The sequence below is a fragment of the Microcaecilia unicolor genome, chromosome 3 (assembly GCF_901765095.1).
Source record: "Microcaecilia unicolor chromosome 3, aMicUni1.1, whole genome shotgun sequence".
NCBI lineage: Eukaryota > Metazoa > Chordata > Amphibia > Gymnophiona > Siphonopidae > Microcaecilia > Microcaecilia unicolor.
The window spans coordinates 298,093,121-298,112,161 of NC_044033.1; the positions used below are offsets into that span (position 1 = coordinate 298,093,121).

The 19,041-nt window shown below is 44.4% G+C and overlaps 1 protein-coding gene across 1 annotated transcript in view; it reads left to right on the forward strand.

The window, feature by feature from the left end:
- The first annotated feature begins 14,478 nt into the window (after window positions 1–14,478).
- LOC115466746 (keratin, type II cytoskeletal 4-like) overlaps window positions 14,479–19,041 on the forward strand; it is a 30,396-nt gene continuing 25,833 nt past the window's right edge. Inside the window, exons 1-2 of the mRNA XM_030198214.1 lie at window positions 14,479–15,084; window positions 17,328–17,551. Of these exons, the coding sequence (XP_030054074.1) occupies window positions 14,599–15,084; window positions 17,328–17,551 (710 nt within the window). The 5' untranslated portion in view covers window positions 14,479–14,598. The remainder of the gene's footprint in view (window positions 15,085–17,327; window positions 17,552–19,041) is intronic.

Below are 19,041 nucleotides of genomic sequence, written 5' to 3' on the forward strand. Positions count from 1 at the left end.
TTCGCTGTACCTTTTCCAATTCTACTATATCTTTTTTGAGATACGGAGACCAGTACTGAACACAATACTCCAGGTGCGGTCGCACCATGGAGCGATACAACGGCATTATAACATCCGCACACCTGGACTCCATACCCTTCTTAATAACACCCAACATTCTATTCGCTTTCCTAGCCGCAGCAGCACACTGAGCAGAAGGTTTCAGCGTATCATCGACGACGACACCCAGATCCCTTTCTTGATCCGTAACTCCTAACGCGGAACCTTGCAAGACGTAGCTATAATTCGGGTTCCTCTTACCCACATGCATCACTTTGCACTTGTCAACATTGAACTTCATCTGCCACTTGCACGCCCATTCTCCCAGTCTCGCAAGGTCCTCCTGTAATCGTTCACATTCCTCCTGCGACTTGACGACCCTGAATAATTTTGTGTCATCGGCGAATTTAATTACCTCACTAGTTATTCCCATCTCTAGGTCATTTATAAATACATTAAAAAGCAACGGACCCAGCACAGACCCCTGCGGGACCCCACTAACTACCCTCCTCCACTGAGAATACTGGCCACGCAATCCTACTCTCTGCTTCCTATCTTTCAACCAGTTCTTAATCCATAATAATACCCTACCTCCGATTCCATGACTCTGCAATTTCTTCAGGAGTCTTTCGTGCGGCACTTTGTCAAACGCCTTCTGAAAATCCAGATATACAATATCAACCGGCTCCCCATTGTCCACATTGTCCACATGATTTGGGCACCTTTGCGAGATAAACATCTATCTCCCGATTTAGGTCGCACTATAGGCGTTTTTCTCTTTCGAAAATAAGCAGGATAGGAAAATCAATACTTGCCCTGGGATTGGTAACATGGATTGTTGCCGCTATTTGGGTTTTTGCCAAGAACTTGTACCTGGATTGACCACTGTTGGAAACAGGATACTGGGCTAGATGGACCACTGGTCTGATCTAGTATGGCTGTTCTTATGTACTTATGTAATTGAAATGCAGCCCTACTCCCAATCCTATAATTTATTTATTTATTTATTTATTGATGCCCATTCAAACTATAGCAAAAACAGGTGTTTGGGAGCATGAGTATAGAAGCCAAACCCCAATACAGTACTGTACAGGCCCAATAAACAAGGTAGGGAAAATAACATCTTAAACTATTCCCCCTGTTTACTAAGCTGCGCTAGCGGCTGCCGCACGCCGATGCCAACATAGCCCATTCAAAGTGAATGGGCTGTATTGGCATTAGCACATAGCAGCCACTGGTGCAGCTTAGTAAACAGGGGGGGTAAATCCCTCACCCCCATTCCTCCCCCCTTTCCCCACAGATGGAGATTCTTCAAAGTGAATGGGTTCTCTGCATTACTGGACCATCAGCCACTAGCGTGGCTTTGTAAACAGAGGGGTCAGAGTTAAGACTATACGCATATAATTTTCAAAATTTACATCTACCTTTAAACTCTCTTCTTTGCGAGCTATGTCTGTCTTTATCATATCAATTTTATTTCTTTTGAGATTTCTATCAACAGGATCATAAGATCCAAGGAGCACATATTTAGGATCACACATCATTTATCCAAAAAGGTCTTATTATCTCTGAATAATTGAGGCTCCTTGGAAATTCTAAGTCCTCTTGGTGTCCGCTGAACTACAGTAGTGAAGCAGGGTGGCATAATGAAGTTCAGATCTTGTCTGGTCTTGTTTCAGCTCAATGAGCTCTTGCCATCTCTCGGTCAAACTCTCTTCTTACATGTTTTCAGACACTGATGGTTCCCGGAGAAGATGATGGAGTCTGCCCTCTGAGTAACTCAATACATTATCCCAGTTTCTGAAGGCCATCCCTCAATACTACAAGCCAACAGGAAAGAGAGGGAAACTGAGGTACAGAAGAATATATAAAACAACAAAAAAAGCACCAAGGGCCTCCAGGACTACTACTACAATGAGTAATAATGAGATACTAAAGTTATCCTTTTTTTTTTGTTAGCTAGCCTGGTTGCTACAGCAGCATATGTTTTCCCCTCTAATTTGATGTGTAGGCTTGATTAATTCAGTAGATTTTTATTTATTCTAATTAGATTTTCTACTGGTTTTTAGTTTTTAAAGAATGCTTGGATCTTTATTTTGGATTATCACACAGGTTGATAAAAATTGTTTTTGCACACTGTCACAGACGCATTCGCATGCGCTCTCCCCGCACTGTGACTTACCGCTTCGCCGGTGGGAAGTATCGAGACCAAGCACTGTGGGCTTCTTCGGGGTCTCTAATTGGTTTCCTAAGGTGGTGGCAGGGGCCCAACAATCCTGCCAGTCAATCTCTTGGCCACCTGCCTCTGGTGTGTATAGGCGTATGTGCGCGCACACCATGCCATGTTTTAAAGGGCCAGTAGCAGGAAATGTCTGCACACTTATATATGCCCTCACTTCCTTCTGGGAGTTATTTAAGGAAGTCCCCGGTTTCCTATCCTTGCCTTCGCAACAGGTCCCTTGACTTGTGCCTTGCCTTGAATGTTGCCTCGCTTCCTGTTCCTGCCTCACCTTGCCTCCAACTCCAAGCCCTGCTTACCTTGTCTTTAGCCTGAGCCCTGCCTTGACTCTTCACTGTATTTAGCTCGCCTGACTCTTTGCCTTATCCAGTGCCTTGCCCAAGTGATTCACCTGTCGGCAGACAGTTTCTGGTAGTGGCTCAAGGGCTCATCTTCCTTGTGAACGTGACACACACATTCTCCCATCAGAGTTGTTCATTTTATTAAGTATGCATGTTTATGAAATGCTGGTCACAAATAAGGTTGTCATACCACATTGTACACATTTAGATTTATGGAATATTGTTTACACAATTTATATTTTATTTTGTTTAAGTGAACACTTAGCACTGTGTTTATTGTCATTTTATATGGCGTTTGTCACAATTTTAGAAATGCATGTTTGTACAAATATTTGAAAGTGTATAATGCTGTTACTTATTTTGGATAGCTCTGTACAAATTTGTATTATTATTTTTAACAGACCCGTGAAGCAGGCATACATGTTGAAACACAGCCCTTGTCAGGTCTGATAATAAAGATTTACTTGCTATCCCAGTCCTGGAGGCCCTTGGTGCTTTTTTTGTTGTCTTATATATTCTTCTGTATCCCATTTTTCCTCTCTGTCCTGTTGGTATGCTCTTAACTGACCTATCTGGAGAAACATAGAGATACACAGACACAAAACACACATACATATACCCCTGAATTCTATAAAAATTGTGTGCGTAAATTTCAGTGCACGCTGAATTTGTGCATGCCAGTCTCAATAAAGCGAAAATATTTACCTGTAGCAGTTTTTCTCCAAAGACAGCAGGCTATATATTCTTACAAGTGGGTATCGCGATCTGTGGTACCTGGTCCGGAGATAATAGACAACTTAAATGTCTTTGAGCCTCCCATTGTGCATGTGCAAAAGCCTTCCCACTCGTCGCGGGAGCATGGGTCCCACAGTATACTTCAAAAGCATAGGAGACAACTCTAAGGGGAGGTGGGAGAGTATGTGAGAATATATAGCCTGCTGTCCTTGGAGAATACCTACTACAGATAGGTAAGTATCTTCGCGTTCTCCGAGGACAAGCAGGCTATAATCAGGGTGGAGTTGCATTCTAGGCCCCAAATAAATTCTGCAGTACTGTTTGTCCAAACCAACTATTGCTCAAGGCAGTAGTGAGATGTAAATGTGTGGACAGAAGCTCACAGCCTTGCAAATTTTTTCAAGAGGCTGACCGTAAGTGGGCTACTGACGCAGCCATGACTCTGACATTGTGAGCCTTGACATGACCCTCAAGGGTAAGGCTAGCCTGGGCATAAGTGAAGGAAATGCAATCCGCCAGCTAAGGCAGAAACTTAGGGTATGTGCAGAGAACTACTCTGTTGTGATGAAACTTAGTATAAGGTGCATCCACTACTAAGGTCTGAAGCTAACTGATCCTACGAGCTGAAGTAACAGCCACCAAAAATATGACCTTCCAGATCAAGTACTTCAGATGGCAGTAATTCAGTGTTTGAAAGGGAGCTTTCATTAGTTGGGTGAGAACAACGCCAAGGTCCCATGACACAGACAGAGGTTTGACTTTGGGCTTTGACAAAAGCAAACCTCTCATGAAGCGAACAACTAAAGGCTGTCCAGAGATGGGCTTACTCTCCACATGTTGATGATAAGCGCTAATTGCACTAAGGTGAATCTTTACAGAGCTGGTCTTGAGACCAGACTCGGAGAGGTGTAAAAGGTACTCAAGTAGGAACTGTGTAGGACAAGAAAGAGGATCTAAGGCCTTGTCTTCACACCAGACAGCAAATTTCCTCCGTATGAAAGATTAATACCTCTTAATGGAATCTTTCCTGGAAGCCAGCAAGGCCCAGAAGACACCCTCAGGAAGATGCAAGGAAGCAAATTCTAAACTCTCAACATCCAGGCCATGGGGATCAGAGACTGGAAGTTGGGATGTAAAATAGACCACTTGTTCTGTGTGCTGAGGGTCAGAAAACACTCCAATCTCCAAGGTTCTTCAGAGGATAACTCCAGAAGAAGAGGGAACCAGACCTGCCAAGGCCAATAAGGTGCTATCAGGATCATGGTTCCATGGCCTTGCTTGAGTTTCAGCAAAGTCTTCCCCATGAGAGGAATGGGAGGATACGTATACAGGAAACCATGACCCCAATGAAGGAGGAAGGCATCCAATGTCAGTCTGCTGTGGTCCTGAACCATGGAAGAGAACTGGCGGACTTTGTGATTAGAAGGAGTGGCAAAGAGACCACTCGTGCAGTTGCATAACCCTGCTCAGTCTGTTGACCAGAGTATTGGATTTGCCCGCCAAGTAGATGACCTTGAGGACCATACCCTGCCGGGATGCCCAAAGCTATATCTGGATGGCCTCCTGACACAGAGGGCAAGATATGGTGCCCTCTGCTTGTTGGTGTAGTACATTGCAACCTGATTGTCCATTTGAATGAGTACAATTTGGTCGAGCAGCCGATCTCTGAAAGCCTATAGAGCGTTCCAGATTGCCCAAAGCTCCAAAAAGTTGATTTGCAGATTTGTCTACTGGGCAGACCAGCTCCTTGAGTATGAAGCCCATACAGGTGAGCCCCCCACCCCAGGAGTGAGGCATTCATTGTCAGAACTTTTTGAGGCTGCGGAATTTGGAATGGTAGTCCCAGAGTCAAATTGGACTGAATCATCCACCAAAGGAGGGATTAATTTAACTCCGGCATGACACAGATGTCATCTGCCAGATTCTCTGAGGTCTGATGCCACTGGGAAGCTAGGGTCCACTGGGCTGGGCATCACATGGACAGTCGAGGTCATGTGGCCTAGCAATTTCAACATCTGCTGAACTGTGACCCGCAGAGAGGCACAAATCTGAGTGGCAAAGGCAACAAGAGTGTCTGCTCATGGCACAGGAAGAAAGGCTTGCACCTGCTATGTATTGAGCAGGGCTCCAATGAGGTCCAATTGCTGGACAAGAGTCAGATGGGACTTGGGGTAGTTTAAAACGAACCCTAGTAGCTCCAGCACATGAATAGTTCTCCGCATGAACTCATGAGCACTGCCCTCCAATGTGCTCTTCAGCAGCCAATTGTCCAGATAGGGGTACACATGGACTCCCAGTCTGTGTAGCGACTATCGCTAGACACTTGGTAAAGACCCTGGGAGCTGACGCGAGGCCAAACAACAACATGCAGTACTGAAAGTGATGTGCTGGAAGTGTTGGAATGTGGGTGTAAGAATCCTTCAAGTTCAGAAAGCATATCTAATCGTGTTCCTGAATCACAGGGAGAAGGGTGTCCAGGAAAAGCATCCTGAACTTTTCTTTGACCAGGAATTTGTTCATGGCCCTTAGGTCTAGGATGGAATGCATCCCTCCTGTCTTCTTTGGCACAAGGAAGTACCTGGATAGAATCCCAGTCCTTTTTCCCCTGGTGGAATGGACTCGACTGCATGGGCTTTTAGAAAAGCGGAGAGTTCCTCTTCAAGAACCTGCTTGTGCTGGGAGCTGAAGCTCTCTGTGAACAATTTGGAGGTCTCTGTCACCAAGTGAGGACACAACCGAGACAGACAATTTGAAGAACCCACCAGTCAGAGGTTACAAGGGGCCACCTTTCTTGGAAAAACTTCAGCCTCTCCCCCGATCGGCAAGTTGTCCATCATGGTCTCCTTGACTGTGGTTATTCTCTGTTGGAGCAAGTCAAAAGCCCATCCTCTGATTTGACTGGGGAGCTGCCTGGGCTGTAGGCGCATGCCATTGACTAGAACGAGCGTGCTGGGCCTGAGCCTGCTAGGAGCATACCTCAGAAGGCAGCCAGTGGGACAGAGTATGGATCATATCAGTGTGTTTTTTGATGAGGTCAGCGACCTCCTCCACCATGGGCGTAGTTTGACTGTTTCATTTATAGGGGGGGCAAAGGATGGGGTGGAGCATATTAGCATATCATTTGCATATATATGCAAATGAATGTGCTAATATGGAGGAAGGAAGGAAGGAAGGGAAAAAGAGCTGGCTTTTTTGGGGAATAACCATAATGAATATGTATGAGATATCAAGCCAGCACTTTCTCTCTTCCTTCCTTCTTTCCTCCTTACCCAGCACTCCCTCTTCCTCTCCAGTAGTATTTCCCCACCCCCTTTCCCATACCATGCCAGTGTTGACCTTAGAAATGCATAGGCTCTATATGTAGATCCTTCAAGAGGTAGTATGTCATGATTTAGACTCTACACCCTTTCTGATGTTTTGGTGCCACCTCAGTAAGGCCAACACACAATCTCTCCACTGCAAAACGCTATACACAAACTTGTGCAAAACCACACTCATAACCTTACCAAACCATAACAGCACTAATTCCAAGGACAGGATGAGCTACAACCTTATGCGTGAAAAGGCAGAACTGTAATTACACCAGGCTCTAAAACACCAATACACTAGCTCGTTGAAAAAAAGCAAAACAAAAAGGGCTGCAAATACTACACGCTAGCAGAATTCTGCACCTTGATCACACATGAAAAACACATGACACAACAGACATGACACAAGGAACTAGAAATCAAAAAATATGAAGGCAAAATACTGAACTGGAAAGTTAACTCAAGAAGGCAGACTCAGCATGCAGCAATACCAGAAAAATTGAAACTTACATGCAAAATATCACAGATGCACATTTCAAAAAGCTGACATATTTCAATTAATAAATTCTGAATAATAATAATAATTATTATTATTATTTATTGAATTTGTATCCCACCTTTTTCCCACCTATTTGCAGGCTCAAAGTGGCTTACATAGTTTTGTTAACACAATTATTCTTGAATGTCGGGTACAATTATTGTTGTACAGAGATTAGTTACGGGAAGAATGTAGAGAGTAGAAGGGAGGCATTTATTAGGTTAGTGAACAGTAGGTTTTCAGCAGTGGATTAGTTTTTCTATTCGCTTTGGTCCCAGTGTCTTCTGTTTTATGCAGTGTCTTCTTTCCATTTGCTATTTTTTTCTACCTCCTGTGTCCTTATGCGTCCTGTCTACCATCTGTAGCCCTGTCCCTATCCTTCCTCGAGTTTCAGTATCTGCCCTCAACGTGTTCCAAACCAGCCCTTAAACTCAGCAGTTTCACCTCCATCCATATCCAGCATTTCTCCTCCCTCCCCTCCATCCATGTGCATCTACTTCCTGTCTTCCTTTCCCTCCATCCATGTCCAGCATTTCTCCTCTCTCCCTTCCCCTCCATCCATGTGGATCTCCTTCCTTTGTCTTTCCTTCCCTCCATCCTTGTCCAACATTTCCCCTCTCTTCCCTGCTCTCCACTCCATCCATCCAGCATTTCTCCTCTCTTCCCTCCCCTCCATCCATGTGCATCTCCTTCCTGACTTCTCTCCCCTCCATCCATCCATGTCCAGCAAACTCTCCATTCTCCCCTGCCCTCTCCTCCATCCACCCATAATCAGCAAATGTCCCTCTGTCCCCTGCCCCCTCCATTCATCCATCCATGTTCAGCAATTCTCCTCTCTCCCCTGACCTCCCCTCCATCCATCCATGTCCAGCAACTCTCCATTCTCCCCTGCCCTCTCCTCCATCCATCCATATCCAGCAAATTTCCTCTCTCCCCTTTCACCTCCATCCATCCATGTCCAGCAATTCTCCTCCTTCCCTTGCCCTCCGCTCCATGTCCAGCAATTTCTATTCTTTCCCCTACCCTCCTCTCCATCCATCCATCCATGCCCAGCAACTCTCCATTCTCCCCTGCCTTCTCCCTAGAACTCCTGGCCCTCTTGAGCACAGATTCCACCACCAAGGATTGATGAGGCAACTGGGACTTATCAAACCCAGGGGGGGGGGGGTACCCTGAATCTGGTACATGGTGTCACTTTTTTTGAGGAGTACCAGGACAGACAGAGGAGAACCCCAGCTCCTGTAAGAGCACATGAAGCAGGACAGTCACAGCCTCTTTAGAAGGAAAGTCGTAGTCCAGGACCTCAAACATCTTATTTCTGGGCTTGTCCTCCACTTCCAAATGAATGGGAATAGCATCTGCCATTTCCCTAACAAAAGAGGGAAAAGAGATACTCTCCAGGGGAGACTTCCACCTCTCTTCAGGAGGTGAGGGATCAGAGGGTACACCATATTACTCCTCCGAGAAGTACAGTGGGTCCTCATGTGATGCCCATGAGCACTCCTCATCGGTGTCAGCAAAGAACTACTCAGGGGAGGGCTAAGACCAAGCCTGCCTCGAAATAGAGGATCCATTTCCCCGAGAGGGGCATTGAGGAGTCAGCTCCAACCTTGACTCCGACAAATCTTCCTCCATCGATATCATCGAGGGGGGGTACTGACATCAGAGGCCTCACTGTAGGCCCTTGTTTCAGAGGCCTCGCCGCAGGCTGAGGGCTATGCAGGGAAGAAGAAAGAAGCAAGGCAGGTACAAGCACCCCAGATGCTGATGCACTCCTCTGGAAATAGCCTGACAACAGCTCAGGGAGTGAGGCCTAGATGCGCTCATCAAGGGCCGATACCGGGAAAGGATGGGACATTGGGTCAAAGACAGACTGCTGAACTGGCGGTGTCGAGATGGAAGGCTGGTCCCGGCTGCAAGGAGACCTGGGCATCGGCACCTCTTGGATAGAGGGGGAGTGGTCCTCTTGGTGCCGACATTTCTCAGGTACCAGGTGTTCCCTTGGTACCCCAGAGCTCCCAGTACCTTTTGTCAAAGGAGATAGATGCCGATGCTTCTTGGCCTTCACCCAAGGTACGACATCGAGGCTCCTCGGTACCGACGAGGATGACATTGAATCCCCATGTTGCCTCAGTGTTGAGTCTGATGCAGACCGGTCCCAGGGGCCCTGCAAAGTGGTTGACACCAAGCCAGGTGGAGAACCACTCTGTGCACGATCACTCCCAGTGTGGGTATGCCTTGCAGCCATGCGGACTGTCTCTCCCAATACCCATACATTGCCTGACATTGATGCAGCTACCATCAAAGCCAATACCAATGTCGAGGACTTGGACCAGGCTCCAAAAAATTTCTTTCTCTGGCAATCTGTGTTCTTTTCTTCATATGAGGACAAAAAAAGACAGTCAGAAGGGAATGATCAGGCCCATAGGCGCCCGGTATAAGAGGCTTGGGGAGGCTAAGCCTCCCCAGCCCCAACCATGACGACTTCTACCTTCCTCCCATGCCACTGCTGCCAGATTAGAAGTATGACATGATGTCGATGAGTAACAGTAAAAGAGAGCCGCGGGGGTCACACTCGCATCACACATCTGCTTACTTTGCCAGCCTCTCCCGAACGTCATTTCCTCTCCCGGCGACTGAGAGAGCAGCAGAGTCAGAAGAAGTGCCTATGCAGAATGCCTGTTCCGCGGCTGGTCCCGAAATGCAGCAGCCACTTAAGTTCTGGTAGAGTGAAGAGGAAGAGGAAATACAAGCAGAGAGAGACAGGGGAGAGACTGGATGGAAGGATAAACAGAGAGAGAGAGAGAGAGAGAGAGAGAGAGAGAGAGAGAGAGAGAGAGAAACGCTTAATGGAAGGGGGAGGGAGTGGGAGATGTGAGCTTGGGGTGCTGGGGGGGGGGGGGGCAGCAGCTCAAACAAAACCTATTCACAGCAAGAACAGGTTCCATTAACCTCTGTCTTCTCATTATATGTTCAACTTCCATGTATAAGAAAACTGCAAATCATTCCTTCTCGCCCTCTGCTGTCGCAGCTTTCCCTGCTCTCAACTTCCTCTCTAATTTGCTGTCTTCCCCTCTTCTAGCTCACTTTCTCTCCTCATCTCCCCTTCCTCTCTGCCCTCTCCATTTCCTTCCAGGACTTAAAAAGTACAGCAGAACTGGGATGGAACAGAAGAACAGTCCGTTATGTGCATTTTTTTTTTGCACCCAGTTTTTCGTGTTCCTACATGCTTACATTTTAAAACCAGTGCTTGGAGTATGTGTCTGCAGGCTAGAAATGTGAGATTGTTCTCCTTTTCCCTCTGCCCCATTCTTGGTGTAAAATTGAGTAAGGTGCTTAATCTCCCATTCCAGAATCTTGCTGTTCTTTGGGATTCCGGAATCTTGCTATTCTTTGGGATTCCGGAATCTTGCTACTCTTTGGGATTCTGGAATCTTGCTATTCTTTGTCCTTATCTCTTGTTTGTCCAGTTTGTCTGTCCTAATTAGATTGTAAGCTCTGTGGAGCAGGGACTGTCTCTTCATGTTCAAGTATACAGCGCTGCGCACGTCTAGTAGCGCTATAGAAATGATAAGTAGTAGTAGTAGTGGATCATGGAGTGGAGGGCAGGGAAGAGAGAAGAAATCGCTGGGCATGGAGGGGAGGACAGGGGCAGAGGAGAAATCACTGGACATGGAGGGGAGGGCAGGGGAGAGAAGAGAAATTGCTGGACATAGAGGGGAGGGCAGGGGAGAGGAGAATTGCTGGATTTGGATGGCTTGAGGGGGCAGGGGAGAGGAGATTTGCTAGATATGGATGGAGGAGAGGGCAGGGGAGAGAGGAGAGTTGCTGGACATGGATGGATGGAGGGGAGGGAAGACTGGAAGGAGATGCACATGGATAGAGGGGAGGGAAGAGAGGAGAAATCTGGACATAGATGGAGTGGAGGGCAGGAAAGAGAGGAGAAATGTTGGACAGGAATGGAGGGAAGGAAAGACAGGAAAGAGATGCACATGGATGGAGGGGAAGGGAGAGGAGAAATGCTGGACATGGATGGAGGGGAGGGAAGTAGATGCACATGGATGGAGGGGAGGGAGGGAGGAGAAATGCTAGATATAGATGGAGGGAAAATTGCTGAATTTAAGGGCTGGATCGGAACACTTTGAGGGCAGATGCTGAAGCTGGAGAAAGGATAGGGACAGGGCTACAGATGGTAGACAGGACTCATAAGGACACAGGAGGATGGTGGACATGGTGAGAGAAAAAATATCAAATGGAATGAAGACACTGCATAAAACAGAAGACACTGGGACCAAAGCGAATAGAAAAACTAAATGATCAGACAACAAAGGTAGAAAAAAGTATTTTATTCAGAATTTATTAATTGGAATATGTCAGCTTTTGGAAATGTGCATCTGTGATATTTTGCATGTAATTTTCAATTTTTTATTGTATTGCTGCATGCTGAGTCTGACTTCTTGAGGTAACTTTCCAGTTCAGTATTTTGCCTTCATATCTGTTGTGTCATGTGTTTTTCATGTGTGATCAAGGTGCAGTATTCTGCTAGCATGAAGTATTTGCAGCCCTTTTTGTTTTGTTTGGTTTTTTTTTCACTAGGTTGTGTACTGGTGTTTTAGAGCCCTGTGTAATTATAGTGCTGCCTTTCCACGCATAAGGTTGTAGCTCGTCCTGTCCTTGGAATTAGTGCTGTTATGGTTTGGTAAGGTTATGAGTGTGTTTTTGCACAAATTTGTGTATAGTGTTTTGCAGTGGAGAGATTGTGTGTTGGCCTTACTGAGGTGGCACCAAAACATCAGAAAAGGTTTTAGCGCCTAAATCTTGACACACTACCTCTTGAAGGATCTACAAATGGTCATTAATAAAAGGAACTCATTGTGAACACTATCCACCCTAAAAGAGTGTTTTGTGACTCTACATGAGAATTGTGATATTATGATCCCTTGCTTCATATTGTTGATGGTCTGCATTTTCCGTATGGGTGGTATATTGGTGTATTAGGGTCTGCCCAGTGTAATATTTATGGTACATTAAGGTTCTGAGTGTGGTTTTGCACAAATTTGTGCATAGTGTTTAGCAGTTGAGCGATTGTGGTTAGTATATGCTTTGAGCAACCACTTTATTCTTTGACATATGATACAAATCTAATATCTAAATTTAATAAAGGGTATTAATTGTGACTATTTTATTTTTACTTATTTTTTTCTGTGTGTTGTCAGACAATTATGGATGTAAGCTCCACCCCTGGCCCCACCCCTAACCCCACCCCTTTAGCCTCCCCAAACAGTTGGGCCACCGACCGCCTATGATCAGGCCCCAAACACTGAAGACACCAAGAATGGGTGTCTTTGCCAGAGATGGTCCAGTTGCACTGGAAACAAAGCTTGAAGCCACTGGGCACCTTTGAGGACCTGGAAGAGAATACCGGTGTGGCCAAATCAAATGGCGCGATGGTGCTGAAAAAAGGGCAAAGCACCGGAAAAAAGAGAGGGTCAAGCCTGACCAGAAAACTCAGGCCTAAAAACAGCCTGCTGAGCACAGTAAAAAAAAAAAATCCCAAAACTTAAAAACGGGTGAAAAAAGAACAATAGAAAAATAGGGAATGTACCAAAACAGAAAAACAGGGAAGGCAAAAAAAATCAGAAAAGCAAAAAATCACACACACACACACACACACACAAAAAACCTCTGTAAAGCTGTGAGGAGCAGGAGAAAATGGTGTCCTCTCCTCACTGCGGAAAAAAGTAACTGCGGGACTTGCACTCCCGCGGCAGGCAGGAAGGCACTCACACTTGCATGATAGGAGCACTGCATGTGCTCAAAGACATTTAAGCTGTCTATAATGTCCAGATCGGGTACTGCAGATCGTGATACCCACATGTGAGATATTATAGCCTGCTTGTCCTCAGAGAACTGGCTTTTTAACAAGCAATTATCAGCCCTAATTAGACTTAATTAGAACTTACACATGTAAATTTAGGTGCAGGATCCGCACCTAAATTTTACACAAGGCCCATAAAAGGGGGTGCGGAAATGGGAGGGTCATGGGTGTTTCAGGGCAGAGCAGGGGTGTGATTTTGAGTTATGCATGTAATTATAGAATATGGGGGGCTCTGCACATAAATTTAGGCGTGGTGCAAATGGCAGTGCCTAAATTTACTTGAGGCCCCTGGACGTAAGCGCCATTCTATAAACCGAGACTAACTTTAAGCATGGTTTATAGAACAGTGTTTTTTTCGGTGCTGATGTTTTTGGCACCATATATAGAATCTAGCCCACAATACAGAGATATACACACAAACAGATACAAATGTAAGAAACAGCCCAATGCAGATATAAACGCATAAAGGTGTGTGAATGCACGTACACATGCAGAAGTAACTGGAAAGAATTCCATGAGCCCTGCTTTGCAGGCTGCCGTCTCTTTTTCAGATGCATGGACCTAAATGTATGTTTTTCTACCTAGATGTTCTATACACGTTTATTCTCCCTATTATTGTTAAATTCCTCATAAAGCTTAGTGTATAAAAACAGATCACTCTAGAAAGAAAAGCAGTGATTTTTCTTTTATTTTGCTAATGTCTGCTTTGTACCTTTGCTGTATTTTTTTCCATCACAGAGCCTTATTCCAAGATCCCTCATACTTAGTGCCTGCAGCGTTTCTAGTAAAATGTTGCCAGTCAAGAAATACGAAATCATTTGCCTCAGACCGTTTTCTTACACTAACTGTTCTTCCTAACCAGCCTGATTCTATCCTTTGCAGAAATACCAAACAGGAGGAAATTAACACTGCTGACACAAGAGTACTGGCTGCATGATCAGAAGACATTCTGCTGACCTCAGATACCAGTTTGATCTCTCTGGCACTGCTTTTCAAAAATGCTCAAGTGAAACTAGTCAAATTCAATGCATACTGTAAAGCAGGCACATTTATATAAGTTGGTGAAGATTTGGAAAAGAGTTATGCACAGATATTTATGGTGAAATGTGTCATACTCTTGCATCCGATGAGAAGCAAAGTAATGATGACATAAAGATTAGGGCAAATCCACAAAGATTTCAATGGCATATTTAATAGCCTGAACCACACAAAGGTATGATTGATAACACCATTCTCTTTCTTTACAATTAATCCCATAAGCCAACACATTTTTGATTTCATACTTTCTAGAGGTGTGTTTAGCAGGTCACACAGATTGCTGCAAGGCATGCCAAGCCTGTAAGTGTAAGTTGATCTGCATTGAGACCAAGCCCAGTTCATCAAGCAGATAAAAGGAGAAGCTCAGGCACTATCAGAGGGGTTTAGTCTCCTTCACTCTTTGCTCTGCTTCTGCATTTCACAGCTTTGCTATTTTGCTTTTGTAGTTTCTCAATTTCCTAGAGAAAACACCCAACAGTACAATGAATAGATCCAAGGTCTTTAGTTCTAGGTCCAGTGTAGCGGTTGGGGGCCGCTCTGGCTTTGGTTCAGGTGCTTCAATATCTCAGGGTGGACCCAGATTTAGTCAGGGTAATGTTAGCTCTCGGAGTCTCCATGAGCTAGGAGGAACAAAAAAAATTTCTTGTTCTGTGGCTGGGAATGCTCCAAGTGTATTTGCTAGTAGGGGGTCCAGTTATGGTGTAGCTAGTGGGTTTGGAGCTGGTGGATTTGGTGGAGCAGGTGGATTTGGTGGAGCAGGTGGATTTGGGTTTGGTGGAGGACTTGGATTTGGAGGTGGCCCTGGGTTTCCAGTTTGTCCACCTGGTGGTATCCAAGAAGTTACCATCAACCAGAGTCTACTGGCACCTCTCAACTTGGAGATTGATCCCACAATCCAGAGGGTGCGAACTGAAGAGAGAGAACAGATCAAGACTCTCAACAATAAGTTTGCCTCTTTCATTGATAAGGTAAGTTTCTGAACATAAATATGCTCTTTCAGACCTAGAAGGGTTATGTAATGATATATCTTATGGTATAAGATATTGCACCTTGGAATAAATGTGCAAGAAAACTCAGACTGATTTTGCATTTGCTAACTAACATGACATCTTTTATGCCATGCAAATGTCCCTCTTTTGTAAGTGCTAATTTATCGATAACATAAAATGTTACCTCAGTATTATTTTGAAAGCATTATTTTAAAAATATAGCTTCTTTGTAGTTTCTGATATCTAACATTGCACTAGTAGAAATTATCCAAAGTTGTCTGTTTGAGCTTGGTAGGTCCCTTCTTTGAATCGCATGAACTAGAGACCCTAATGTCTCAGAAACTTAAATATAACAGATTTTGACAAGTTTTCTAATAGTCAAATTTACAAAATATCATAGCCTGCAAATTTAAACAAATTCCAGTTTTCCCCAAGAGTAGCATGATTAGTGGCATTCTGTCCTTTTTAAATTATGAGATCTGCATGTAGGGTTTAGCCTAAACAAGTCCTCTCACCAAGGTCGTTCTGTGAATGGAATGATGGAGAAATGGGTGTGTCACTCATCTTACAACCTAAACGGGTGCTTTAGGACAGGAAAATGAATTGTGATATTGTAGTTTTATGCAAAAACTATGTTCCGTTTCTGTTACTTTTAATACCAGCTGGTGATTAGAACATGTAGTAAGAAAGAATAGCAAAACTTTTTTTTAACTCTGAAGGTATTCATGAAGAAACATCTCCATATCTGTCTTTCCACGTTCCCTTGGGTTTGAAAACTAAGATAGTTTTCTTTCTAAAGAGTGACAACCCATATAATCAGGAGATCAGAAGCCTTAGTGACTCCTGCAAATAATTTAGAGACCCCTTAAAACTAAAGTGTATTAAGATTCGTAGTTAACATGGCTTAAGGTGGGATTTTACCAGGCATTAGCTGCAAATCTGATGCAGCAGTTAGTGGAGGCTATTTAGAGTATTTTTTTGTGCAGTTCATGTATTACTGTCCCCATTAACAGGTTGGTACCTGCTCACAGTTAATGAGGGAAAAGTTATACCTGCTATTTAGGACAAACTCAGGGGTCATGTTCTAGCATCGGCGCATGTTTTTGACGCGCGCTGAGGTCCCTTTTACTATAGTGGATAAAAGCCTGTCTCTTTTATTTTTTTAAAGGAATGGCCATGCGGTAAGTGAACCACTTACCATATGGCCATTTTGGGGAAGAGCATTTACCACCACCTATTGAGGTGGCAGTAAGGGCTCCCACTCTAACCCGCCGGTAACCGCTGCCCGATTACCACCAGGTAAGCACCGGTGCTACAAAAATAGAACATTTTTTGTAGCAGCGGAAATGGCATACACTGGGGGTGGAAACTACCGCCAGTCTCCTACGTCACCCTTTAGTAAAAGGGTCCCTAAGTGCTCCCATATTAACAGTGTGTTAACAAGTCAGGGCTAGATTCTATATATGGTGCCTAAAAAATCAGCGCCAAAAAAACCGCGCTTAGCACTATTCTATAAACCTCGCCTAACGTTAGGCGTGGTTTATAGAATACACGTAGTGGCCATTCCAGTGACCAAAATTTAGGCACAGGCATTTACACCAATTAAGGCTGGTGTAAATGCCCAAGTCTTATTTAGGTGTACATCGGGCATATTCTGCAACAGGGAGTGTAAATTTTCAGAACACCCATGACCTGCCCATGCCCTTCCCATGGCCACACCCCCTTTTGAGATCCACATGGTCCAATTTATGTGCATCACTTTATAGAATTCGCATAGTTAGCTAGGCATGCAAATCCTAATTAGTGCCAATTAGTATTGATAATTGCTTGTTAACATCCAATTATCGGTGTTGATTGACTTGCTAACCAATTAAATTCTGCATGCAAATTGACTATGCATGCTGATTTGTGCACAGAACTTTGGTCGCCGTTTGTAGAATCTCGGGGTTAGCACACAGCAAGTACCGTTCGTTGGCTGGCTTATACTTCCATGCCCTCTCTCCGCCCATGCTATGCCACCTGAGTGAAAATCTCAGAAAAATTTACCAACATATGGTTTAACGAGCATAACACATGCAAACTACCACAAAATGTCTTAATGCAGTCGCACGCTGGCCTGCTTCTGTGCATTAACTGTGTGTTAAGTGCTTAATGTATGTTAGTGCACAAGCCCTTCAAGTCGCTAATGCATTATTTTGCCTATTAATTGCTTTTTCTTTCAGGTTCGATTCCTTGAGCAACAGAACAAAGTACTTGAGACCAAATGGAACTTGTTGCAAGAGCAGGGGGGTCAGACAACTACCACCCGTAGGAACAGGCTTGAGCCCTACTTTGAGAGTTACATAGCTAACTTGCGAAAGCAACTAGACGGTCTACAGAATGACAAAAATCGCTTGGATGGAGAACTGAGGAACATGCAGGATTCCGTAGACGATTTTAAGAACAGGTATGTGAAAAACCAAAGTGTGCAGAAATAACACTGTGCCCCATGAAATCCAAACAATTCAGATTCCTAAAGAAACTATGGAATCCTTTTACTAAGGTGCACTAACAGATTTAGAGGGGCCTTTTCGATATGATGTCTAAGTACGACTTTGGATGTTTTGCTCAAAACGTTCAGAATCTGAAAAGTGAAAATAGTGATTCTCAAAACGTTTTGCAATTAATTTCACCCCGTGATACTTTAGGGAAGCACAGTTGATTTATCACTGTTAATGTAGCAAACACCTCATGTAGGGATCCTTTTACTATGCTGCACTAATGGATTTAGCGTGTCCTAAATGATAAGAAGCTCACTATATTCCTATGGGCGTCTTATCATTCAGTGCATGTTAATTGTTAGCGTACGCTAAGGGGCTCATTTTTGTAAGAGAAAAACTTCTAAAAAGTAGCATAAAGCAGCATTTGACGTTTTGCTTGCCAAAAACGTTCAAATCACTATTTTCTAAATCTGTTGTGCAGACATTTATCTACACATTTTATCTGCAGTGTATCCAAATCACAAGGGGGCATGGCAGGGATGTGTTGGGGGTGGGATTAGGGCAATCCTAAAAAAAACTTGGATGTTTTTCTGCCATAATGGAACAAAACAAAAACGTCCAGGACTAAAACTATGACACTTTGAGCTAGACCTGTTTTAATAACAACTAAGTCACAAAAAAGTCCTCTAAATGACCAGATGACTACAGGAAGAATAAAGGAATGTTTACAAAAATGACTTGTCAATGAGCTGTGAGAAAAGCATACTATGCTCTATTTTGGTTCTTCTACTGTTCCAGTTGGTTTCATTAATTACCCTTGTGGTGGGTGGGGTTTGCAGTGAATAACAGTAGATGTCATTAGAGGCAAACAGAAAGGATTGCTGTTTAACATGTTTGCTAAAGGGTAAAGGGATTCCATATCTTGTTTCTGGTGTCTATCTGTTACTCTTGCATGTTTTTTAAATTTATTGTTTATTATATTTTGATATTTTAAGTCACTTTGTGGCCCTTATACCAAGCTGCCGGAAAAAGGGCCCTGTGCTGGCAGCAGGGGCTGTTTTTCCCACACGCCAGGGCCCTTTTTACTGCAGCAGGTAAAAAAGCCCCCGGCACACATGGCCATGAGGTAAGAGAACTCTAATCGCGTGGCCATGCGATGAGGAGCCCTTACCGCCACCCACTGAGGTGGCGATAAGGGCTTCCGCGCTAACCCAGTGGTAACTGGGCAGCATGTGGCGATGCCGGATTACTGCCGGGTTACCGCTGCGCAAGCCATTTCTGGGGATTTTCTTTTTCCTCTGAAAATGGCGCACGCTCAGGGTGGGATTACTGCCGGCAGCCAAATTGAGCTGGTGGCAGTCCCGAAAGAGTGAGCTGTAAACTTGCATTGGGCATACCTGATCTGTAGAAGGGCCCCTTTGTTATGGAAATGAAAGGCGGTTTATCAGATTAATAA